The sequence below is a fragment of the Psammomys obesus genome, unplaced genomic scaffold (assembly GCF_907164565.1).
Source record: "Psammomys obesus unplaced genomic scaffold, mPsaObe1.curated_primary_1811, whole genome shotgun sequence".
NCBI lineage: Eukaryota > Metazoa > Chordata > Mammalia > Rodentia > Muridae > Psammomys > Psammomys obesus.
In genome coordinates, this window is record NW_026596166.1 from 4,088,228 (window position 1) to 4,114,463 (window position 26,236).

The 26,236-nt window shown below is 46.0% G+C and overlaps 1 protein-coding gene across 4 annotated transcripts; it reads left to right on the top strand.

The window, feature by feature from the left end:
* Positions 1-1,064: 1,064 nt before the first annotated feature.
* On the top strand, positions 1,065-25,175 carry Max (MYC associated factor X). 4 transcript variants are annotated; one of them, XM_055595460.1, is made up of 5 exons: positions 1,065-1,321; positions 2,001-2,027; positions 10,012-10,119; positions 22,319-22,442; positions 23,693-25,175. In XM_055595460.1, exons 1-5 carry the CDS (start codon positions 1,286-1,288, stop codon positions 23,878-23,880), a joined length of 483 nt encoding a protein of 160 aa, XP_055451435.1. In that variant the 5' UTR covers positions 1,065-1,285; the 3' UTR covers positions 23,881-25,175. The 4 variants fall into 4 exon arrangements, with proteins under 4 accessions (XP_055451435.1, XP_055451437.1, XP_055451436.1 ...); XM_055595462.1 differs by lacking the exon at positions 23,693-25,175 and adding an exon at positions 22,921-23,005; XM_055595461.1 differs by lacking the exon at positions 2,001-2,027.
* Positions 25,176-26,236: the final 1,061 nt, after the last annotated feature.

Consider the following 26,236-nt stretch of genomic DNA (forward strand, 5'->3'; position numbering starts at 1 on the left):
TTGTATCACACCATCAAGTTTCTGCACTCAATAGTCAGGAACAAATTATTTTCACTCAGTCACCAGTTAACGCAAAACAATTTGTGCCTTTATTGTTATTTTTCTTTCGTCGAGGACCTGAAGCACAGTGAAAATGGTGGCAGGGTATGGTCCAGTCTTCGCTTCCACAGCTCTGTGAGGTCTTTGAGGGGACTGCTCAGTAAATACTGTGGGATGAAATGTAGTTACACTTTATACCGCGGTGTATAAATATGACCTTAACTGGATAGGGAGCTGCTCAACTTTCTCGTTTTGATTGTTTTTGCACTTCTTAATTAAGGTTCTCTAAACTGGGGCACTCTCTAATCTGTAAGGGCTAAGGCAAACAGAAGGTAGCTTTTACTTCCACCTTCCTGAGGTTTTGTAAACATTCAAGCCAACTAAGGACGAAATGAAAGCAAGATTCTTGAGACTAAGGATACCCCCGCGAGGTCGGTTCCTTAGTTTGTCCCGGAACGCCTCTTAACATCCTCAAAACAGATCCAGAGGGTCGGCATGGGCATCCCGACCGCGCCCCCTCGGTCAGCAGCGTGATTCCTCCCCGGGAGGGTTACGCCCCAGGGCGCAAGTGGAGCGACTCAAGCATTAAACGAGACAATGTAAAAGCAGTCTAGCCAAGAAGAGACAGTGTTATTTTGGCAGCCAGTTTCTCCCCCAGAGCCTCCACCCAATCCCTTGGGCCGGGAGCCCAGAGCCCAGACTGTGGCCGGCTCCAGGAGCCCAGCTCCCTCCACGTGTCCTGTCTTCCCAGCAGCCTCTCCGCCGCCCGGGGAAGAAAATCTCCTGACAACTCGAGGTCTGTGGACTACATCTCCCGGGGGGCACCGCGCCACTTCTCGCAGCCACCACCCGGTGCGCAGGCGCCCTGCTCTCTGTCAACAAGCGGTGCTGGCGAAGCCTGTGTGCGGTTTCTGATGGGATTTGTAGTTTCTCTGGCGCTTTCGGACTCGCCCATCAGCCGCTCGTGGACTACAAGTCTCGGCTACCCCAGCTTAGTGAGCCCGGTCACGTGTCAGGGGGCCGATCGGGCGTGCGTGCCGCCGTTGATCCGGTGCTGCAGTGAGGTGGTTGTCGCCCGTGTTGTGTGTGTGTGAGTGTGTGTGTGAGTGAGTGAGTGAGGGAGCGAGTGAGTGAGTGAGTGTGTGCGTGGGGGCACTCGGCTTGTTGTTGTCGGTGACTTCCCCCTTCCCTCCACCCCTCCCCTCCCCGGCCGCCGCTGCAGTGGCCGCTCCCTGGGCCGTAGGAAATGAGCGATAACGATGACATCGAGGTGGAGAGCGACGTGAGTCCCGGGGCTTCTTCCTTTCCGTTCGGGTTGTCAGGCGGGGACAGCGGCCAGGGCTTTCCGCGGGGCGACAGCGGGAGGGAGCCGGGTCGCCGCCGCCTCCGTCCCCTTCCCCCGGGGCCGGGACCGCCTGCGTCGCGCTCCGGGCTCGCTCCCCTCCAGTCCTGTCCGGAGAGGCCTCCTGGGACTGAAGGTGGGAGCAGACACGCGGCCTCTGGGACCCCACCTCCTCCTGGAGAGGAGGGTGTCGAGGCCTCCCTCTCCACTCTGCCTGGCTGGGGACCCCTTTATCCGTCCGGATCCTGGGCAAGGAGATCAGCGCTCGGGTTCTGCTCTGCTCCTTGGGTCCACGATCCCCCTCCTCCCGTGACCGGTTGGTCCTAGGGTGAAGGGGCTGGGCGTGCTCTGACGCCCGAGAGGGATCCCGGGAGAGCAGACAGTGCCCCGGACCCCTCTTGTTCGGTTCGGATCACAGAAGGAGGGCCAGCGCCTGGGACCCCCACTAGGCTGCGGGAATCCCGCTGGAGAGAGTGGAGGGGAAAGAGGGAGGGAGGGGTGTCGGGCTGACTCCCCCACTCGCTGCTTCCTCCGCCGCCGGCATTTTCTTTCTTATTATTGAATGCAAAGTGTAAAAATAACTTCTATATTTTCTATTTTTTTTTCTCTCTTATTCCAGGAAGAGCAACCGAGGTTTCAATCTGCGGTACGTCTCCTACTCTCCATTTCATTTTCATTTCCGTTCAGTTTTGGTTCTTTTTGGAGTCAGAGAGAAAAAGAGATCGTTCTATTAGTTTTAATGTTCTTGTAAACTCCTCTTAACCGCTAAGGTGAGGTGGAGTTCAGCTGGGGTTGGAGGTGGGGGCGTTACAAATCCCATGATTCTGGGTTCTCAGGTGGTAGAGTCTAGTGAGCAGGTAGGGAGGTGAGTGAAGGAGCCCTGTGCTGCGGACTGAGTTTTTCTGTATTGTTCAGTGTCAGATGCAGCCGAGGCATGTGAGAGACTAAAGCGAGTTCCGAAGTGAATGGTGCTGTTATTTCAGAGAAAACTGGTTAAGTTTTACTTAGGAGCAAGTAAACTTTAAGCAATATCTGCATAGTTCTGTGAAGCTAAAGGCACATGTAGTAATCACCTTTAGCCAGGGTCCTGTGACTGCTGCAGACCTCTAGAATCTAGAAAAGCATGGTATTCTCAACAACAACAAAAATGGAAAAGAAAGTGTCTTGGCTGCTTGTGGTCTGACTTTCCATTTGAGAAGGAAAAAAAAAATCCTGAGAAGTGTCACTGTAGGAGACAGCTTTGCTGAAGGGTGATGGATAACGCCATATAATTTTATCGGTGAAAACTTAGGTTTTTCATACCAATTTTTTTTGTAGGTGTTTCTGTGGATTTTGGTTAATGCTATGACCTCTTGTCTTTGGAGTCTGAGATTTAGGAATAAGTGGATATAGATTAGGGAGAGGGAAAAGGGATAGGCTCAGCATAAACTCAAATCAGAGAAAAAAGACAATTGTAATATTTGATAGTTGGAAATGGTAAGAAGGGTGTAGAGTGAGGGCCAAAACATGCACTTGTCTGTGGGGCCCAGGTAAAAGAGAGAAGAGGTGAGGACTGGGGGACTGAGGCACCCCTTCTAAAAGGTGAGCAGCTGCCTAGCTCTGGTGCTTGTTATGTGAGCAAGAGCGAGCTCAGCATTGCCATATCTTTTTTTTTTTTTTTTTTTTTTTTTTTTTTTTTTTTTTTTCAGGGCTGAGATGAGACCCTTTAGCATTGAGCTATACTCCCTGGAACTTCCTACTTTATAAGAAATGTTAAAATGCTAGAAACACAGATTATTCTTTTTCTGGTGTGTTCATGGGCATTTAATTTTTGACTGTTTTGGGAGTTGAACCTATGGACCTAAGCATGCCAGTCAGTCCCTCTGCCATGGAGCTACAACCTCAGCTTACTTAATTACCTTTTAGAAATCATATTTGTTTCTATAACGTGTGTTGGGGGGATGGCTCACATGTGTGCCGTGGCTCATATGTGAAGGTCAGAGAACAACTTGGAGGTGCTTCTCTCCTTCCAACCTGTGCGTCTTGGAGGTTGAACTTAGGGTCATCAGGTTTTGGCTATTAAGCTTTCCCTTTAGCTGCTAGTAATCTGATTTTTAAATGATATGTGGAATGGATGTTTGGGGACTTACAAAGAATTTGCAGGGTGCAACTAGGCTTGGTTATCCAGGCCTGTGAACCCGTTACTCAGATCCTGAGGTAGGAAGATGAACATTCAATCCTGCTTCAGCAGCTCACTGAGACCCTACCTCAACATACAAACACAAAACAACACAGAATCCAGGGCTGTGATCCAGTCGGTAAGCCCAGTGCTTCTGAGGCTTTGGCAGAAGGGTTGCCCTGAGTTTTCGGCCAACCTGGACTACAGAATGAGTTCCAGCCCAGCATGAGATTCTGTTTCAAACAAACAAGCACTCTACTTTTTTTTCTCTCTCTTGCTAAGGAGTATAGCTCAGCAGGACGCTTAGTTCCAGGAGGCCCTGGGTTCAGTCCCTAGTACTGAATAAAGCAAGTTTGCAGGACGCCATTTTGGTAGCTCTGATGGAGGACTTTGATAATCACAGGGTAAAAACAGTTGTATCTGCTCTTCATTAGAGCGTCAAATATTGTACAGATTGCCTAAACATTAAGAAAAACTATTTATTGAGAACTGATTGGTTCTCAGTGCAGTTTTATCTTGGAGGTCTTCAGGATTGTTCTGAGGGTTCCTCACTGAAGATAATGTGCTATCTCTTAATGAAGGGTAACACATACTTCTATTGAAAGTCAAATTTCTTTTTTTTTTTTTTGTTCTGTTTTTCAGCTACTATTATCTCTTTTTTGAGAGAAAGAAAAGGGGAGGGTGGCGGAGAAGTCTCACTATGCAGTTCAGACTGGCCTCTAACTCACAGATCCACCTACCCTCAGCTTCCTAGGTGCTGGGTTTAAATGTGGACACCACCATGCCTGGGTACTGTTATTCTTAATAATATGGACTTGGTGGTTTTCATTTGAGCCTCTTCTACCAAAACACGGACAACAACAACAAAAAAGCTACTTCTTTTTTCCCCCTCCAAGTCTCCAGTTATAAGATCTGCTGCAGGGCTTGATCAGGGTTAGAGGACAAGGATTGGGTACAGCTTGTTTTGAAGAATCATCCTTGAGTTGGAATTAGATTTGCTTTTCAGTGAGAGGTGTTTTTTTACCTTATGATAAGCAGTTACTGTAGGCTTTCTGCTTTTTTAAGTATCCACCTGGGTGATATAAATTAATTTACTAAATGCCTCCATTCCCATGAGGCTGATCTTACTTCGTCTAGATGTTTTTACTTTTTTTGTTAATGTGCTTAAGATTTTTTTTCTTTCATTTTGGGCCATAAACAATGAAAATTTTGTTGCTGGGGGTTGAACCTTCGACACCCTTTGTTTTATCTGGCACAAATCAGTATAGACAGAAAAAGCAGGTGTATTGAAGACACTGCATCAAACAGCTATCATGAATAGGATGGAAACATGGATTCTTCCCCAATCCGTATGAATACATCTGTTTACTTATTGAAATTTAGTGTAAATAATGCATTTGTTTTTGTTTTTGTTTTTTTTTAATGTGGAAAGCTATTAGCTAAATATGTGGACTAAAATGGAAAGCTAAATGTGGGCACTGAACAACCACATGTTTAGGACTGCAGAAGAACTTTTAAGAAGTTATTTGGAACCCAGGTATGGTGGCTCACCAGTAATCCCAACTCTGGATATTGAGGATTGCCATAAGTTTGAGCCAAGCTACAGAGTGAGACCCTGACACACACACACAAGCAAGTTGTTGGGAAGATGTTGTGTGGGTTCTTACGTGAAAAGATTATAGTATTTTATAGAGTCCATGCAGTATCTTGAGCCCCTTGAAAAGTGCAGGCCATTCAGAACAGTATTAGGAAGGAGGCTAACAGAAAGTGAAAGTGATCTGACAAATGTCCTGCACCCGGAAGCAGCCTCTCTAGGGAACAGTGAGCTGTTAGAGGAAGTAACCCTAAACACTAGTTACTAAATTTGATAACTGCAGAATCTCACTGGTGTTGCTTTTTTTTTTTTTTTTTTAAAGGAGCAGTTTATATTTTAAAAGATAGGTTTCTGAGTTATACAAGAGCTTTCTTTTTATTTCTGTTTGGGGAGTTTCTCTGGAAAGAGTGAAAGTATATGTGAAATGTAGGATTACTGAGTTTGTCAAGACACCTGTATTGTCCTTCGCGTCTCCCTAACTCACCGTGGTGCAGTTACCATACTGGCAGGACGTTTAAAATAGGTTTGTGCTATTCCACTATCAACTTCTCAGCTCTTGCTTCTATGGCAATTGACGTGCATTTGAGAGGAAGGGAGTTTGACCGCTTTGGATGTCGGAGTTCAGGAAACTTGGTGTCTTAACTGGGATCAGCTTCGTGACAGAAATGCTGCAAGGCACATATTCTTCATTTCTGCTCAGTGTTGGCTCCGATGACATAAGCAGCAGGTTTTCTTTCTGTGTGTGCCTGTTACAGGAAAAGGTGGTGTTAAGTGTTTAAGAGTTGTGCTGCTTTATGTCAAGATTCTGATAGGATAAAAGAGTTGATCAAGGAATCCTATTTGATCTTTATTGGGTGCGAGGAAGGGTTATGATGGGGTTTGGCTATGTGGCCTCCCCTCTGACCTGCAGTGATTCTCCAGCCTCTGCCTGTCAAGTGCGGGGCTTACACGTGTGTGCTGTCAGGCCTGACTTCAGTGTCCTAACCAAGAAATCCTTCTTCTTAAATGGCTAGTGGAATGACATGTGTGAATTGTAGTGTTTCCAAGTTCTTTCAAGTACCAAAAGATGGGAGAAGCCCCAAAAGCAAGTATATTCACAGAAGTGTTTATCAGCTTTTGGCTTCAAACAGAAGAGTTAGGAAACTGGAGTTAATGTCTGCCTGCTAAGGATTTTAGTGTGTTTATCTCAGCCCAGGTGCCTGTTGTTTCATGTTGCAGTTTTTGTGTTGACTTAAATGAGCACTTTTAAGTTGCTTAGAAATTGTTTGTTTTTTTTTTTTATCTGATTCTTATCAGTCAGAAGGAATAAATGTACTGTGTGAGAATTTGGAACCTTTGTATTTTTTCAGCATTCTTAGTGTTGTTTCAGTAAGGCTAGCTTGAAAATAGTGACTCTGTCTTCCTTCTAAAGTGCAACCTTAAAGTTTCTGAAACTAAATATACTAAATACCCACTAAGAACGGCACAGATTCTCTCCATAGGGAGAGAATTGGCATTGGAAAGACTCCCCCTTTGTGATGGAACAGGTAGATGTTGGGCAGCTTGCAAGAAATGGCGTTCTGGAGAACCTTGTACATCCTTCACAGTAAGGTGTTTCTTCATGCTGGGTCTTGCAGGAAGTTAGGTTGCTGATTGCTGAGACGCTGTGAATGAAGATGCAGGGTCTGTGCAATAAGTTGAAGGGAAATACTCAATTCTGAATGGGTCTCTGCAACTTCTGTGCCAGTTTAGTGACTAAGCTTGCTTTCAACTTTGGACAGCACTCAGATACACATGCTTGTTAGTGGGAGAGGTGAACAAATTATAGGTAAAGATTCTGCTTCTGTCTGCCAGCGTGGAAAAATGTGGTGGGACTAAAACTGAGACCGAGTAAAAACCCTGGCATAGACTTGAAAGCTGGAAGCTGTTTGGTGCTAGAGTTGCTGGTGAGCAGCTGTGGTCCACTCTCTGGTATCACAAAGCCCCTGGTACTTCCCTTATTCTAGGGCGTGCTGATGAAGAAGGGCTTTCGGACAGAAACTGCAGCTCCTGTGTTAGAGGGCCAGCGGTGTCCAGCACTGCTCCTGAGGATGTGTAGGGGAATCATTTGGGAATCTGTGGCATAGCTCAAGAAGACCTCTATGATCTCCTATTCCACAAGGGTACCGCCGGTCCCAGGGTTTGCACGGCCGGACACGCCTCGGTGTAGGCAAGAGAATGTGCACTGCTCTGAGCTGCTTTGTTTGCTCCGCTGCTGTTAATTGCCATGCTGCTTTAAAAAGAGAGTTCATGGGAGGATCTCCAGCACCTTGAGCTAGAGTCACCTGGTTTTTCTTCTCAATTCTGAAAGCCTGGCCTTTTGGGAAAGAGCTGTCAGCAAGAGAAGATGGCTAACAAGGCAGTATACTGGCCTGCCCACTGGCCCACCGTGCAAAGCTAAGGGGTTTCAGCCTCATCTGCGGCTTAGAAATACTTTCCAGAGAGAACTCTCAGCCTTGTGTGAAGGTGTGTCAAGTTTTCCTATGTTCTGTAAGCACTAGAAATGTCACTTAATTCAGAGTTGCCTGGAATTAGGCATGTGAGTTCCGCATGTTTTTTCACGTGTGCTTGCAAATGAGGCTTGGGGAAGGGGCAAACAAATACATCCTTGTGGCTGTCTCTGTTTAGGCATAGCAGCTGAGGGTAAGCATGGCAGGAGGGGCTGGGCTAACTGTTCTGCTGTTAAATTGGGTCTGGAACCACCACAGAAATTCCATCCACTGCTGGGAGAACAACAGTCCCCAGCCTAGGCTTTCTACCAGGCAGTGGCCTGCCGCCTCTCCTAGCCGAGCCAACTTCGAACTTGGCTGGCTCCCCAGATGAGAAGCCGAGATTTCTGCTCGTGGTCCACAGCCAAGTTCACTGCAGTCCTCCAACCAAAAGACTTGTTGTCCATTTCAGTCCTTTCAGTGCTCAGCAAGTGGGAGGGGGTGGTGCATCTTGTGGGGATGATTTTGGTGTTGGGTTAAACTTAGCTCCTTGCTTGCAGCACAGCCCCACAGGAAACCGACTCCAACTTTGTTCTAACTGCTTGGGATTTTCAGGCTTCTCCCAGAAAGAAAACAGACAATTAGGATTTTATTTGTATCAACAGGAGGGGTTGTGGGTAACTGGGGTCACTGCTTCCGTGTGCAGCTCTTACGCTGGGAGGAGGGCCAGGAGTTAGGGTGATTTAGTAGACAGGAGTATCTTGGGCTGCTGCTGAATACCAAAGCTGAGCGATTGATTTGCGCATAAACAGACCACCAATCTTGGAGATTATAGAGCTAACACCAGAGGGTGAGTGCATGTCAAATGTTGGTCCTGGATCTCTTGCACTCCTTAGGTATTGATTGTGTCAGGCCGGTTTACCTGGGTATTGGTGGATTTAGTTCCTTGAAGCTGTCTTATACTGCTCGTGGAGGACAATTGTAGTTATCATGCCCTGGTGCTGTATAATACAGAGCTGCCACCTCTAACCTCAACTTACCTGGTTTTCCAAGCTTAGCTTGCCTTTCAGATTCCTCTTTTGTATTTTCTATATAACTAATAGAGAAAATATTTTGCTTTATAGTGAACTGAGGTTTAAGAAGGGATAATCCTACAAGTCCTCCGAGCTTCTGCCCCATCCCCAGGACAGTGGCTCTGATGGGAATTTGTATCAGTTAACAGAACTGCAGGCAAGGCACCAGAGAGATCAGGAGGAAAGTGCGGGCCACAGGGGCTCCAGGCTCTTCCTCTAGAGCGAGTCACAGACTTCTAGAATTTGATAATAGAATTTCAAACCCTTTTCTTCTCGTGGCTCTTGTCCGATTTCTCTCTGCCCATATTTTCTATTGGAATGGGCATTAAACCAAGTTTATGCTTGTTGCTGCATTTTCAAAATTCCCAGCAGTCTGTCTGGGCTTAATAGCCAGGTCACATTTTCATGTATAGATAGGCTCTTTAGGCCAGTTCAGCACTCCCTGCTGTAGTTAGGGTCAATTTTCAAGAGAGTGTGTCTCTCTAATTCCTGAAGTTCAGGTGTGGTGAAGTTCTTGCTGAAGTAGGTCCTGTTCTGCTTAGAGGGAGATGAAGGCCCTCAGCAGTGCTCCCCAGGCCTGCTTCCTTACCCTTCGTGATTGGTTGGCAGTCCTGACCCTGACAGCTGACTGTTTATAGTTCCAAGCAGGAAAGGTTAAAGGCTGGTTAGGGTATTTAGAAAACTGCCAAGTGGGCCTGACCTGCTGCAAGTGCCTGAGGCAATTTACGGAGAGCATGTAGGTGTCAGAAGCTCTGCTACCCAACAACTGCCTTTCTGGCTCAGCCTTTGTGAGAGGAAACCCAAATGCAGTTGGCACGTGTGTCAGCTCTGTCATAATGACCAGATGTAACTGGCTTTTCCAGAGGTTTGACTTGAGAGGCTGTGATAGTGACCTTTAGCAGGAGGGTGTCAGAACAGAGCCTCGGGATGGTGGGTTTCATGTGGACAGAAGCACCCCGTTTCCCCAGGTGTCATGGTAGAGGTGCCATATCTTATGATGGTGCCTGTTGGAGCTCTCTTTAGTTACACTCCAACCACGGATTGGCAACTGCTCCATCATGTAGGCTGGGGACACTTCCAGGAGAGTCACCCTTTGTCCCTGTGAATAACTTTGATTTTACTCGTGCATGAGCTGGATCCATCGTGCTACTTTGGATGTTCCTGATGCAAGCCTTGCTCACCCCTTTCTCCCCTTTAACAGAGCCTAATTCTGGAGACTCCTAACTGCCCACCTCACTCTACAAATTCTCCCAGTCCACTTGCCAGGGACAGCGCTGACTGCATACACCTCCAGGCTTTACCACATCCACCTGAAAAAGGAGTGGCATTCCTAACAAGCTCTCTTTTGGTTCTCCTAGGCCGACAAACGGGCTCATCATAATGCACTGGAACGAAAACGTAGGGACCACATCAAAGACAGCTTTCACAGTTTGCGGGACTCAGTCCCATCACTCCAAGGAGAGAAGGTGAGTTTATTGACAAAGCCAGTTGGAACCTACCAGACTATCCCTTCTGTAAGGAAATACTGTCAGGTGGCCTGCTCTCTTATTTTTTGATTCTTTGGAAGTTCCCCACACATCTCAGTTGTTCACTTGTTCAGTTCTAATAGAGCTGCTTGTGATATATCCCTAGGAGTGGTCTTTCAAAATCAAGATACGGATAATTGATTACTTTTCTCTTTGGTGGATTGAACCCAGGGCCTTGTATATGCTAGGCAAATAAATGAGTTATTCACGACATTATTATAACTATATACCTAGTATGTAACGTGGTCCATAATTAGTTTGGGATCACTAAAGGTTCCCCAGGCCAGCAACACCCTAAACGTCTGTGGGAAATTCTCTTGTCCAGTTCAACATTAGTAGTTAGTGTAAATCAACACTTGCCGGCAGGTCTGTGAACCTGCCTGGGCACCAGTGATTTCCAGTCCTGACGGCTACTCTTCCAAAGATGTTTAAAGAGCATTGTAAGCCTATGGAGCAAAAGAGTTAAGAGTCATGTTCGTATGGAAGAGAACTAAAACGTAATCATTGTGATTCTTCCTAGTAGCCTTTGGAAACTTGTTTTCCTTGAAGAGGTCGGAGCCACCTGTTTCCAGCCTCAAAAAACAAAAACGTTGAGCAAAAGCTATAGGTTAGGGCCACTGCTTGAAATACAGAAAAAAAGAGTTTGTTTGCACAATTAGTTCCACTCTTGACAACGTGTAGCAGGCTTTTTGTAGCCCTTCAGTAGAATAAATGGTAAATTGAAGGAGAATACTTGTGGTATTTGAGGGTTATTGATGTAATGTTGAAGGGAGAAGAGCTCAATAGTGGGGTGCCTACTTATTGTGTGTAGGTCCTATGGGTGATCCCCCACACTGAAAAAATGAAAAAAAAATTTTTGAGACAAGGTCTCACATAGCCTAGGCTAGCTAGAACTGTCTGTTAGCTAAGGCTGTCGTTGAACTTCTGATGCTTCTGCCTCCATCTCCAAATGCTGGGATCACAGGTGTCCACCACCACACACGTGGTCAGCTTTTGAAAGAGCCTCATGTAGAGCCAGACTGTCCTGAAGTTGGGGTTCGGCCTCTTGTGGCCGTTGGCATTGCAGGCATGTGCCGCTACACCTGGCTTAAGAAACACTATTTAATAAAAACGCTCTTTACTCTAGGTATACTGTAGGTGACTTTACTGCTTTAGTTCTGTGTTAAGTGTCCTGACTTTGTTTGTTTATCCAAGATCAAATTTTTCACGTTATAAAAAGTTGAAAAGCTATGCTTTATATTTTGTCTGTGCCTTCTGTGTGGTTGAAGTGTGGAGTAAGTCTAAGCTTACAGGAAAACCAGAGTAGGCCATATGAATATAGTATTACAAAACCAGAATTTGCCGTGGGTTAAGCCCACTTAGTATGCACTTGACTTAATGGCCTTGAACCAAGGTACTTTCCGGAATAACAACATTCCTAAGTATAACACTGAGCGCTACAGGAAATCTTTATGACCGAGAGACGTGCCCTTGGTGCACGTCTGACCTGCTGACAGTTGGTGCTCATTCCCACACCACGGTGTCATTTAACAGCATTTTGGTGAGCCACTTGGGCAGGAGCTGCCTTTATCTTAAGTCTCACATGTAACAAGAGAGACTAAGGATGTGCTTCTCAAATGTGGGCTGTGAACCACCCACATCCAATACCACGTGAGCTTCCTGGAGGTAAGCCTGGGAATATGCACTTGCAGCAAGCAGTCAGGTGATTCTGAGGAGTTTGAAAGTTTGAAAACACTGAAACGGTAGTTCACAGCTGTATCTCTTCCTTGTTTGGGATAGCTTACCTTGCTATTACAGTCTACCTTAAGTCCTTTCAGTGTCTTTATACTAAATCCTGTTGCCTCCTTTTTTCCAAGGGGGTTAAAGGTTTGAATTTAGTAAGGTGCAAATGGAATAGCTAACGTGTCATTTGTAACCTTTTCACTTACTCCATTCAGCAAATATTTGTTGAAGGTCTGTGCACACCAGCCACTGTTCTTAGTAAGAATAAAGAAATCTTTTATCCTAGCAAGGAAATGATAGAAATTGAGTAATCACTAAAAATATGAATACTGGCTAAGAATGGTGCTGGCAAACGCCTTTAATCACAGCACCTGGAAGGTCGGAGGCAGGTGAATCTTTTAAGTTTGAGGCTAGTCTGGACTACATACCAAGTTCTTGGCTAGCCAGGGCTTTGCCTATGTGCGTGCATGCATGCCCATTAAGGTGGAAGGAATGGTGGAACTTTAATTGGGATAGACAGCTCTCACTGGCCTTTGGGCAGATTTCATGGATGTGAAGAACTATCCATCTGGCTGGTGCTAGGCATTCCAGCAGGAGGAAGGTGAGTGTAATAGCAGCCCTGAGTCAGGACCTGGGGAGCATTTAGGAGCAGTTGAGGAAATTTGAACAGGCCACAGTGGCTGAGGAATTGGTGAGAGGATGATACCAGGCCCTGTGTTGTAACTTGTGTTTGTATGTTTGTTGAGATGAGGTTTCTTCTTTCTCTGGCTGTCCTGGAATGCAACAAATAGTTAAGACTGACCTTGAATTCCTCATCTCCTGCTCCCATCTCTTAAGTGCTAGGAATTTTTTTTTTTTTTTTTTTTTTAATTCAGGGAAAGAGAATCAGATTTTATAGAAGTAGTCATTAGAGCCCTGATCTGCCAGTCTGCTAGCTGCCATTCTTATTTCAGAGGCCTTCTTGTCCTGCTTGCTCTTAACAGAGGCCAGCCTCTTCCCATATGAAGGGGATGACTCCTCATTATTCTTCCATCTGCCAGCAGTCTCACAGGTGCAGGGAGGCTTAACTTCCGGAACCCTTTGCTCTCAGACTGACTTCTCACTAAATGTTGCCATTTTCTTTCTTAAAATGTGATATTGGAACCAAAGGAAATTGACTCACTCTTGATTTGAATTGCGATGGTTAAGGTTGTGCCATGTAAGTGGTTATGAAATGAGTGTTCCGTGTGAGTTTTGAAGAGCTTAGCTCAGATTGTGGAAGGAAAGCCTTTGATCTGACCCCTGTGAGGGCAGCATCCTTGTTTTACAGGTGACTCTAGAGTTAACACTGAGATTATGTGCTATGTGTCCAAGCAGAATTCTGCTTCAACCTCTCAAGTGCTGAGACAACAGGCTTATGCCACTGTGTCTCTCCAGGGGAAGCATTTTATTTATTTGTCTGTTTGTTTTGAGGCAGGGTCTCATAACATAGCTGAAGCTTGCAACCCCCTAGGATTGTCTTGGTTAACATAGAATTTCTAGTGCTCTTTCTGCCTCAGCCTCCTGGCACATGAGTGTATCACCATGTCTGGCAAGAAAGAAAACTTGAAATATAAGACACAAACTCAATTTTGTCCTTGTTTCTTGTATTTGTATGATAAGAATAAACATCATATGGAATGCCTGTCTTCCTAACTTTTGTAATCCTAGCCCTTGGGAGTTTGAAGGAAGATAACTATGAGCTCAGGGTGTTGTTCTTTCAGGGACCTGGGCTCAATTCCTATCATCCACATGTTGGCTTACAATGTCCTACAGCTCCAGTTTGAGGGGAAATCACACACACACAAGTAAACAAACCAACAAATTATTATTTTTTTAAAAAGGAAAGGAAAGGAAAGTCCAGTAATCTGGAAGTGGTATTTAGGAGCTAAAGGCTGTAGGACCAGAAAGTCAGGGTCATTGTCAGCTACATAGTGAGTTAGGCCAGCCTGGGGCTGTGTGAAATCCTGTCTCAAACGCAGCCTTTCTATGGGGTGTTGACTGTCATTGGGCAATCACTGTTGCTGCTCCTGCTGTTACCAGAGATGAGGAGCCTGCTTAAGGTCATTTCCCAGTGTATACCAGAACAAGGGCTAACTCCAGGACTGCTGCCTCCTGCAATCCTGGAGGATAAGCAGTTTGAGGGTATTTTCAAGAGATCAAACCTGGTACAGTTGCATGGGGTGTATCGCTCAAAGGTTGAGGCAGGAAGATTGCCTCAAGTCTGAAGTCGGCCTAGAGTAGCAAACAAAAATCTCCCCTACTGGTGTAGCAACGTTAGTTAAATTCAGTAGGGCTCACCAAAAGAAACTCATGAAAGTAAAGGAGGGACATATTGGGAAGAAGAGAGTTTGGTGGAAGGGGTGAGGAGTTTAATGTGGGAAATATGCTCAAAGTTCATTATATGTATATATGGGATTGTGAAAGAATAAAACAACAAGTAAAGTCAATCTTTCATAAGTTCTTAAATCTTGTAATTTCTTAGGAGCTTTCTTGAGGTAGATAGATTCATTGATCTTAGCGGTGTGTCATACAGGAGTTACTATGAAAATACTCATCTAAAGTGGCTTATTCAGATTAAACCAAAATGCAGAGCTGAGGGTCACTTGAGTCTGTAGGTTCTTTCAGACTTTACGTCTCTCCACTCAGCCCCAGAAAACAGATCAGTCATTCTAGTCAGTGATCATTTACATTTGTCATCAGTCCTGGGTTTGGAGATGGACCTTCATACTCTGTTTTTTGTTGTTGTTGTTTTCCTCATATATTTTATAACTGAAGTTCCTCTTTTTTTTTTTTTTTAAAGATTTATTTATTTTATGTATATGAGTTCTCTGTATGTATGTACACCTGCATGCTGGAAGAGGGCATCAGATGCCAGGATAGATGGTTGTGAGCCACCATCTGGTTGCTGGGAATTAAACTCAGGACCTCTGGAAGAGCAGCCAGTGCCCTTAACCTCTGAGCCACCTCCCCAGCCCCAAAGTGCCTGTTTATTGCCTGTAGCATTCTCTCAGGCATTCGAGCTTTGGATTTCTTCCTGGTAGAGATGCACACAAAGAGTATAACCTCACATACAGCATTGGAACCCAGGATTTTTCTAGGCATGGTGCTACATGCCTGTGATCAAAGTGATTGGGAGATGAAGGCAAGAGAATCAGGAGATCCAGATCATTCTTGGCTACATACGAATTTGAGATCACTCGGCTACATGAGAACCTGTCTCAAACAAGCAAAAAAGAACCTTGAGTTTCCTAGTTAGCACTCAGCTCGGAATTTCTTGACTTTGATGTGAGAGTACAACGGTCCAGCACATGGCTGGTTCTTCATCTGTGGTTGTAGTTTGCACAGCCCTTAGAATAACAGTACCCAACTCTCGGGTGTGTACCAGTGCAATTGAGACCCTGTGAGTGCTATGAAAGTCTAGAGACCAAATAAGTAGTGTCTACTCTTGAGGGTCTTGCCCTCTTGCAGAGAAAGAGGGCAACATTTAACATTTAAAAGACAGAGCTAATCTCTGTTTCACTTCAAGTCTCGTTTCCTTAATAAGGTATATTTTAAGTCAAGAAACTTTGTTATGGCAAAGAGTTTCATTTCAGGTCTCGTTTCTTTAGTAAGGTAGATGTATTTTAAGGCAAATAGCTTCATTATGGCAAAGAATGAAATGGTTCTTGGCAAACATTCAAATCCCAATGTCAGTATTTGTGTTTGCCTGATTTTTTGAAGACTGTTGCCTGTGCTGTGCAATCATTAGGACCCCAAAGGCAGGGAATCTGTCTCAAGCATAGTTAGTGGAGGGGCCTTGTGTCTTCCTGGTTATAGGATCTGGGAGATGCCTCTTTTTTGTGGATGGGCTGTTGGTAGATTGTCTGAAATAAAATATAAACCATAGCCCTGTCCATTTCACCTTATTCATTAGCCAAACTCCCATTTGGGCAAGCATCAGCTTCTGTTTAGTTCCTTGTAAACTGTTTCTGTGTCTTACCTACAAGTGTTTTGGTGGACCCATCTGCTTACTTGCTTTTCTCTTAAGAACCCTCCTATCTAGAGTGTCTACTTTCTCTGTTTTTCCAGAAATGCCATTGCCAGCTTTCAGGTTCTTCTGAAGGTCAGACTCTAGCCTCTGGGTCCAGATAATATCTGACTCTAGGGCTTTGTCCAGGCACTGTCTCCTGAATGCATTCTGTCTACCCTTGCCAGTTTCCACCTCTAGTCCTCTCTCTCTCTGAAACTTCTCTTGCCCTTAAACACGTCTTGTCCTGTGATTCCAGTGGTTCTATGAGCTATTGTCCTCTGTGTTAGTACTTACAAGCCTGACCCTGCTGAGCTTGCAAAAGTGGATGGGATCCATGTTCTAGACTTACTCTGTGATCTAAGATGATACTTCCAGAGGAACATCCACAGAGTCCTTGCAGAGCCTGGGGCGGGGCTTTTCCTTCAGAGGACCAAGAGTTCGTACATTCTCTTTCTTCAGATTGAGAAGGGTAGAGTCCCTATTTATTTATTTTACTAAGTATTTGAAATATATATATTCTTCGCTGTGGTCACTGCACTTCAGACTGAACACCTTCAAGTGTTCATTAGCCATATGGCTAATGTGCGATCACACTATTACGTAGTAAGCTCTAGACCCTGTGTTACCCTCCAGTCTAATATGACTGAAAGTGGTCACCACCTTAATCACACTTGTCTTCTTTTCCTCCCACCAAAAGCTATTATTTTTAATTTCAACCCAGAGGCTGCAGATGTAGATCCAACGGTGGAAGGCTTGCCTAGCATGTCTGAAGCCCTGGGTTCCATCCCCAGCATTGTATAACCAGGTGTGCACACCTGTAATCCCAGCTTTTGGAAGGTGAAGCTCAAGGTCAGCCTCAACTACTTAATGGGTTTGCACCTATCGCGAGCTACATGAGAACACTCCGCCCCCAATGCATAGAACTGGCAAAGTCTAAGAATCAGGGACATGTGTTGCATCAGTCTACGCTCCGTTCTGGCCTCTAGGCACACTGGCCATGGGTAAAGTGTTAATCATTTGTTGCGTTTACAGACCTCACTTTCCACCATATGATGTCTCATTCATACTTAGTCATTGGGATGCTTCTGTTGACCAGTTTGGGGTTTGTACACTTCTTAAATTTTATGTAAAGTATCGATGAACAGCATAATGTGTGCGGCCATTCTGTACTCAGAATCTCTTCTCAGGAGTTGGATGAAGGGTACTAGCCACTGACTGCTGTGTGTTGCCAAGCAGGACTGTTTTCATTCCTTCTATAAATTTTGGAGTCTTTCTGTGGACTTTGTCTCTTTTTCACCATCACTGGGCCTTAGAGGATGACTTAACTTTGTAGGAAAAAAAATCTAGAAACTGTTTTTAAATTTGTGTTTATTGCTTTTGAAAGTAAATCCTTTTCCATTTGTTAGTCACTAGATCTATTTCCTCTTCAGAGAACTGTGTCTTGTACTTACTCTTTTTGGACAAAGTTTGGGGGACGTGCCACACATTCTATCAGGGTCCCAATATCACAATTAAGCCCTTAAGGTTTGAAAGTAATTTTTGACCCTTAAGCCAAGGTCTTGAAGGGTCTGTCATCTAGGTTCTGCCTAACAGTCAGCCAGGCCTGCCAGGAGCCTGGGAGCATGAAGCCTTTAAGGAACCTGACAGCCTCTCGCCTCCCTTTCTAAACGGATGGGTTCCATTTTTGAGTGAACTAGTTTAGAGGAGATCCACATTTGTTGTGCAGATTTGCTAATTTTCATTTCCGGAAAATGGTTCATTAAACAGAAATGTTCACCAGATTTTGCCTGCCTCCTCTCCCACCACTTAAGGTTATTCAAGACAGAGTCTTACTTTGTAAAACAGGCTGGCCTTGAGCTCATCATTTTCCCTTCTCAGCCTCCTAAATATTGGCATTTCAGCAGATGTAATGCCCTCCATGTCCAGCGAGCTAGTGGAGCCACTGGCTTTAGGCCCTCAGGGAGGGGCAGAGATGCTTCTCCTGGTAGTGATCTCTTCATGGTCTCTACCTTGCCTCTCACACCCTATTGTCTAAACCAGTTTGGCTCTTTATACAAAAACAGCAAGTGTGGTAAGACTGAGAAGTAGAAATGTAGGGCTCTTGCCTTGGTGTGGGCCAGCTGGTTGGGGTCTGAAGACAGCTTTTTGGAATTGGTTCTCTTCCATGTGTGAGTTGCACCCACTGTGTCATCTCACCAGCCCTGTATGAAGATTGTTGAGAACACGGCTGTGTTGATGAGCCTCGGGAGTCATATGAAACCACGAGGCCGATTAGAATCAGCTTCTTTTGAAGGCTGTGAGTACTTTTTTGAAATGTGAAACTTTTGCCAAGACACATGGGTAGGTTGCCTCTGTTAGCTGTTTTCAGAGAAAGGGGTGTACCTCAGGAAGCAATTGACCTTCTTTTCAGGCCACCTGCTGCCAAACCTGGAGTCTTCATTGTACCTTGGGGATTTTTTTCCTCTTCTGGGTCTCCAGGAGTCAGTGAAGCCAGCAGCATGTGGGAGCCAACCCTTCAGGCTCTTGCCTCAGCCAGCATTTCTTCTGTTCCAGCAGCCTCTTTAGGCCTCACCTGTGGAAAGTAGTGTTCTTGGCTACTGTACCACTGCTGGCCAGCTGCTGCTGCTGTCACTGTTGGATTTTGTTTTTCACTTCTTACTTTTTAACCAAAAAATGCCAGTCTTTGGCCATTGCTTTTCAGTCCAGGCCTGTGTCTGTGTGGAGCTGGCTCACCATTGGGCCTTACCTCTGCTATGAAGAAACCACCTTTACTGGGGTTTTCATTGCCATCCTTGCAGGCAGATCAGTGATTCTTCCCAAATCCAAATCCTGCCCTCATCTTCAGTTTTTCTCTCCATGTTAACTCCATCTCTGCAGTTCTGTTCCTAAAATATGAGTGCATCTGAGACTTGGGTTCAGATTCTGACTATTGCCTACAAGTTTGCTAACATCGGTAAGATACAGCTTTGCGCATCAGTTTCTTCACACAGAAGGCTGTGTGGGGAGCCTGGCACCCAGTGTTCCCTGTGATCTGCGGCTGTTGCACTGGTTATCCTACTCCTGTGTTTACGCATGGCTTTGCAACAAGGACTGGCAAGGCTGGCCCACTTCTGCCTGTGGCTCTCATGCTGCAATATCCATACTGTAGCTACCCCTTTAGTCCCTGCAGCCACAGTCTGTCCTGGCCCAGAGCTCTGTCCAACCTATTCAGAAGAGCCTTGCCTACTGAGAAAGGCAGAGTTAGTGCTTTCTAAACATGGAAAACTAAACAGAAAAACAGTCATCCGATGCTTACTAGGCAGTGGTCGATCTGTGAACACATTGACTTACCAGGTTCTGTGTGGTCACAGGACTCACGTGAACATTGTCGGTTGACTCAGCTGACTGGGAGCCTTTTCAGAAAACAGAAACTGAAAGCCTAGGGCCATTCCATAGTCCATGCCATAAATCCCAGGACTTGATGTTTATTGTACGAGAGTACTATGAACTTGTAAGGGCTGGGAGGGGCCCTCCCCACAACATACAGTTGTGGCTGCTCATGGAGTCTTGTGGCTTGAGAGGCGTGGATTGCAGATGAATATGGCATTTTCCGACTTGAACCTTTCATTATTCTCCCCCGGAGTGAATGTAAATTTCCTTCTCTATTATGTTTTTAACTTTTTAGGCTTTTGGGGCACCCTGAAAAGGACAAAATGAAATGGTCAGGACTTTTTCTGGGATTGTTGATTGGCCAGGGGCATTCTGCCCACATAAGCAAGGGCAGTTTTTGCTTTTAGCAGCAGTTAGAGGAAGGGCTATGTGTGTTTAGTATTAAGGATGCCTTGAACAGTGGCAGGTCAGCCAGCCAGCTGCAGTGGTGCACACTTGTAATTCCAGCACTCTGGAGGCAGAGGCAGGTGGATCTCGAGGCCAGCCTGGTCTACAAAGTGAGGTCCAGGATAGCCAGTGCTACATAGTAAGGGCCTATCTCAGAAAATTCTTTAAATCAAAAAAAGGCCAGTGTCCTTTTGGGGACCTCTTGTTCCGAAATCACTACTTTGAGCCTTTATAATTCCGTCTTTTTTGAACCCTACTCTGAAGTGGAAACTGCTGTCACCTAGAGGACAGTGTTCACTTTTCTGGCTTGTGCTCACCACTCACTTTTCGCCTTTTGATTCTGCTTTCATGGTTTCACTTGTAAGTACCTGCAAGAGAAACTGGGAGCACACAGGCCTTGCTCGGTCTGCTGCTCAGCAGCAGTCAGCACTGGCCATCTGCAAGCACTCTCATTTTCAGATGCGCACACATCAGTAAGAACTAAGGCTGCCTTCTGGAAACTTTCAGAAAACAGTTTTAAAATAGGCAAATTTCAAAAGAGATTGTACACATTTATTTTTAATCCTGGCACTTGGGAGACTGAGTCAGGAAGATCACAGTTTCAGAGTAGATCCAGACTCAGAGAATGAGTCTGAGGTGTATGTATGTGCAAGAACTTATCAGTGATAGATAGGGTAGAGGATTTCTAGTTGTAAGGAGCACCCATGGACAGGAATGTCTACAGGTACAAATCCCCAGCCTGACATCTGCCATTCTCTGCTAAGCAGCTGCAGTTACATTTCTGTCAAAGGGGCAAAGGATTTTAATTAGTCCTTACTAACTATGCGCTCCTTCCCCGTTCTGGCAGCGATGCCCTCAGAAGGCTCTCTGAAGAAGTGAGAAGCACTGAGGTGCCCATTGCTGGACCACCCTGTCCCTCTTACACAGGCTGGCTGCTCAGCTGAAAAAACACCCCGATTACCCCCACCTCGTGCCCTTGTGCTGTACTGACCTCTCCTCACAAGCACAGTTAGTTCACTGCTTCATGTGGGATGGCGGTAGTATCAGCGCTAAGGCCAGTGTCTACCACACTGTGGGTTGTCGCTCTGGCCAGAAGCTGCCTCTACAGTGACATTTGTAATCTCTTAGTCGTGAGACTTGTCAGCACCGTGGCTTGTCTGCTTATAGATAATACTTATCTTCTCCACTAGACAGTAAATAAGCTTATGGGCAAAGAAGCTGTGACTAATACATTTTGTTTCCCCACAGTGCCTGCCTTGCACATAACTCTTAGCAGATAAAAATGATTGATTGAATGATTCCCTCTTGAGCAGATCACCTTGAGGGTGATCTGCTTGAGGGTGAGGAAAGCTTGGGAATCTAGTGTTTTCAAGGACTGGTAAAAGTTCAGGCCTTGCACATCTCACCTCGCCTACCTAAGGTCTGTAATTGATCATGAGGACTTTTTTAATATGAGTTACCTGAGATTTGCTAGCTTGAGTACTGATGTGCTCTTTGCCTTCCCCCTCACTGGTTTCTGGTTGTTTCAGAGCACTGGGGTATAATGCAGAATTGTTAAGCACTAGCAAAGCTTTTCAGTGCTCAGTCTCTGGAATGAATGCTAGACATCAGAGCTACTATGCTGTCCTACCTTTAGCTTTACATTTGTACCAATTTACGTGTTGGACCAGAGACCTGGCTTTAACTCTGGCCATATACGTAGCCTGGTGGGAATAATATGTTTGACTCTAGCAGCGCAGTAAACAGTGATCTGTTACCCATTTTGCTGACTTATTTATTAACTTGTTCCCCTGATGAGCCAGGCACAGACTGGCTGCTATAATTGTAGAGGTGTGGCTGTTTCCTGGGATGGCTCAGCTACATGTCCTTCCTGTGTTGACATCAAGTGCCTACAGCTTCCGCAGACAGGGGACAAAAATGGTGATTGTTCTGTTGAGCCTACTTAGCAGTAGTCTGAGGGTTTGGTAAAGTCTGAAGACCTTGATGGAGAAAAAAAAATGTACCCACCTTCATTCCAAGCCAGGTCTACCCCAGCTCTTAATCTTCTTATTCTGAACCAGCTGCCTGTAGCCAGGCCCTAGCAGAGTGTACGTGTCCTCTACATAGTGAGTTCAGAGCATCAACAAGCTTAAGACTTTAGAGCAAACTGAAGAGCCAGAGGGTTGAGAGTGTGACTTATGGCTGTCATCGCAACAGTTGGGAGGCCTGCCTGACCTTAAAACCCTGTTTCAAAGAACAAAAACTGTATGAAAAAGATCCAGAGGGGATGAGAGGAGTACAAGTTCAGGAGTCAGACTCTAAGCCCAGGCCATCCACAGTCTAGCTGGTGGTTGTACCCTGGGTTCCTATAGAGTGCCTGAGGCTCTGTGTGGGTAAGTTCCGTGAAGCTCTTGGCTCTTTGGGACAAAGGCTATAACTAGCCATTACTCCTCCTCAGCCTTTTCTATCTTGCCCACTCTCCTATTTCCAGCCTTTCTTTTCCTTGTGTTGTTGCCAGGGAAAGACACGGTTCTCTGCTTTTCAGACTTGGTCTTTATTTTGTGCCATGTTTTTTTTCTCATATTGCAACAGGCATCCCGGGCCCAAATCCTAGACAAAGCAACAGAGTATATCCAGTATATGCGAAGGAAAAACCATACGCACCAGCAAGACATCGATGACCTCAAGCGGCAGAATGCTCTTCTGGAGCAACAAGGTGAGCAGCCAAGCTCTTGGGGCGACTGGCCCTGCAGTGCCCTGGCCAGGCTGGGGCTTTCACACTTGGGCCTTCGATCAGAGCCAGAGGACCCTGCCTCAGAAGCATCCTCAGCCTTGCTCCATGGGCCTTCGAAGTTGAGTGTTAGAGCCATCCTGAGGAAGGACCAGACCCTCCAGTGAGGAGATGGAGGAGCTAGGGAATTGAACATCCAAAGGCTTGTATCTTTTCTGGCCTGATCTCTCCCTTCCTTGGGGCTCAGGTGCTCTGCCTGCAGTAAGGGTCACACCTGGTGTCAGGTATCTGAACAGAGCTTTGTGGTCCTTGGAGTAGAATGTGCAATGTAAGTACCAGAGTCACCAGGAGTTCAGGGACAGTGAGCCCTCCCCATTGTCAACTGTAGTCCAATCAGGGCAGCCTATGGGCCAGGCCCCTGCTGTTCTCCAATGCTCACACCCGCCTTTTCCTACAACCACAGGGGAAAGCGAGAGCTGATCAAGTTCTTTGTTCCTGGGGAATTCACTTCTCTTCCTCCCTCATGGAAGATGCAAGTAAAAGGAAATGCAAGTAACCACCTGGGTTAGAACATCTCACATAAAATAAATAACATGAAGGGTTTAATCCTCCAGGCTCAAGCCGAGCTCAACCAAGGGATGGGCAGTGGGTGGCGGCCGCGGGTTGGATAATGGGCCAAGCAGCCTGCATGTATGTAGGGGTGTCTGTTGAAAGGCCCAGGTATTTTGTGTGTATTGGTGACTTGCTTCCAAGTGTCCAGCTTGTCATTCCAAGTGGATTTTGTTCATGAGAACCAAGCCAAAAGTTTTCTTTGACCCAATATATTTCGTCATCTTTCCTGCTATCATTGGGCCCTCACACCTTCATGGAGCCTAGCAATGCTAGGCTAACTTTCCTCTCTGTCGCTGTGCTGCTCAATCCAACAGGGAACTCTTGCTCTGGTCTCTGTGCTGGGTCCATGGCAGGACGGTGTCTCATCACAAGCCTTCTCTTCAGGGTGGCATGGCAGTGGCTGGCCATGTCTGCTGGGCCCCCAAGCCCCGCTGGGAAAGGAAAAGGGGGAAATGGAAATGTGCAGGTGGAACAGCCACCAGAAGGGAATGACTTCTGAGCCACCCTGTGCCTTGGGGGCCAGCAAGCAAACCCTTAGGAAGAACAGGCTGGACCCTGAGTCTGAGACTTGGTTGCTCCGGATCTCCAGAAGGTGGTAACATGCTCCCTTGGTTGCCTTTTAGTCCGTGCACTGGAGAAGGCAAGGTCAAGTGCCCAACTGCAGACCAACTACCCCTCCTCAGACAACAGCCTCTACACCAACGCCAAGGGCGGCACCATCTCTGCCTTCGATGGGGGTTCAGACTCCAGCTCAGAGTCCGAGCCTGAAGAGCCCCAGAGCAGGAAGAAACTCCGGATGGAGGCCAGCTAAGCCATGCGGGGCAGGCCAGCAATAAAACTGTCGTCTCCATCGTCTCAGCCTCCCTTCAGTTCATCATTAGAACCCTTGAAACCATTGAAAAGACTTTATTTTCCTTTTCTCTTTATTAATTGTTATTTTTGCATAGAAGCTCTTGGACAGCAGCTCTCATCCCCTTCCCTGTGTCCACTATTTTTAAATGTATTCCCTTCATGGGTTCCTGTCCCCACCAGAAATTTTAAACCAAAACACCCTAACTTGGCAGCTCTTTCTGTGGAGGACAGACGGCCGGCCAGACCTCTGAGTACACGGTGTCCTGCTCCCCCCACCAGCTCCTCCAGCCCTCAGAGCATGTGCCTGGAGGACGCCTGCCCCACTAGGCTCTCCTCCCAGTCCCCGTCACCTGTGTTTGGTGGACTTTGTGAATCTCTCAACTGCTGTGCTTTGACAAGATGACCTGATTGGAGTAATCAGAACTGACCCCTTCTCCTTTGTGAGGATTATTTTTTGGAAAAGCTTTCACTCCTGTTGAAAGACCAGATTCCCGAAGAGGTGTGTGGTAGAAAAGGAAAGCGGGAACAGATGTGCAGGATCCTTGGCATGTGTCGCTCTTCGGTTGGTTAAGCCTGCAGAGCCAGCCTTACAGGAGGCATCGTGACACTGGTACGTATAGGAGATGACAGCAGTGAAGCGACCTCCCAGGAGTGGTAGGGGTGGCTGTTTGTGGGTGGGGCGGGGAGGGAGTTTTAGGTGGGGTAGAGGTTTTGTATTAAGGGCCAGTGATGATGTTTTGATATTTATTTCCTGCTACTGAAATTTGAATCTGAGTGAAATGCCCCTATTTCTGATGATGTCGATATTGTAAAGCAACAGATTCATAAAGTAATGATCAAATCTTCCTTTTTTTCTGTGTGTATTTCTAAGAAATAGAGCCAACTATTTTTATGTAAATACCAAGAGCGACTTACCTGGTACTAAACCCACAGCCCAATACATCCTCCCCACCCGACTTCTTTCCTCCTGTCCTGGAACTTGTCGCCACTGTGTGATCCAGCCCTGTCTCTGGCTGCGGTCAACAGATCCCAGTGAAGGGTTTCATGTCTTTAGGCTTCATTTCTTTGTCTTTTTCCTACTCTGTTGCCAGCATTTGCTGATTTCTAGTGTATACTCTGTAGTCTCGGTCTGTGTTTGATTCCATTCCATGGAAATAAAAAGTATGTTGTACATACTGCCCAAGAATTGTCTTGCAAGTTAAGGCTTTCCCCTTTACTATAAGAATATAAATAAAAACTTATTTTATCCTTGTTGGTAGTGGTGTCTTCTTGCCCCTCAATGGCCAAGATAGTTGAGGGAAGAGCCTTCTGGAAGCTATTGGGCCTCTTTGGAAGCTGAAAGAGGAGCAGCGATCTCTCACTGGAGCCTGCAGAGGCAGGAGCAGCTGTAGCCAGACCTGTTTCTCCTGTGTCTCTCAGCCTGAGAGGTGAATAATAACAACTTTCAGGTTGCAATGGGAAGTCTGTGGCGACAGTTCCTGCTAAACAGATAATCTTTGGAGGAACTGATGGCTCAGCCGTGGCTCTGATTCTCCTGGTAATGAGTGTCCAGTGTAAGCTGTGGCTGGCTAGGAGTGGCCAGGGTTTTTCAGTTTCTAGAGAGTTCCAGTTACAAAGAGGAAACAAGAGCTGCCAAAAGACTGGATGTCCAAAAAAAAAAAAAAAAAAAAAAAAAAACAGCATCAAGTTAACTACTGCAGACCCAACTCCAACTTAAAAACTGTTTGACCATTGAAGAAAAAGAATTTCCAGCCAGAAAGCATCTCCGTTTGGTTTTCCAGTCTGGCTGACAGGAAGTACTGCTTTCCTAGACCCAGGGAAGAAGTAAAGTCAGGTGAGTTCTTGGCTTTAGAATGGCAGAGAGTGCGGGGGTTTCATTCCCTCGGATGTCAATCTATGGTGTCTGCTTAATGGAAATTGGTGGATAAGTCATGTCCATCCAGGGTGCAGCATGAGACCTCAAAAGAAAGGAAACAATTCTTAGAGGCCCTCTTGTTTTAAGTACGGGGGGAGTTGAGATGAGGCAGGGGCAGAAACAGCCTGGTGTTTCCACAAGTGCTTTGGATCTGCACCTGATATCCTATCTGTCCTGATATCAGTGCTCCTCACGCTCGCTTCGGGCAGGGTGGGTGTTAGGGGTGATCTCCCAGTGAAGCCAGGTTGGTGAGGTGGCAAGTGCCAGGCACCCAGCAGGCAGGAAGCAAAGCAGAAGAGACAGCCGAGCTGGTTAATGGTCTATCTTGGGAGCTAGGCCCCAGCTGCTTCCCTGGAGTTCATAAACCAGGTAGATGTGAAGTGGTGCGATGGCTAGCGGG

Bases quoted from the DNA above. Each gene is read 5' to 3' on its own strand.
- Max (XM_055595460.1), top strand. From the start codon at position 1,286: ATGAGCGATAACGATGACATCGAGGTGGAGAGCGAC. The intron at 2,028-10,011 runs GTACGTCTCCTA...TGGTTCTCCTAG, and splicing joins AACCGAGGTTTCAATCTGCG to GCCGACAAACGGGCTCATCA. The intron at 10,120-22,318 runs GTGAGTTTATTG...ATATTGCAACAG, and splicing joins CATCACTCCAAGGAGAGAAG to GCATCCCGGGCCCAAATCCT.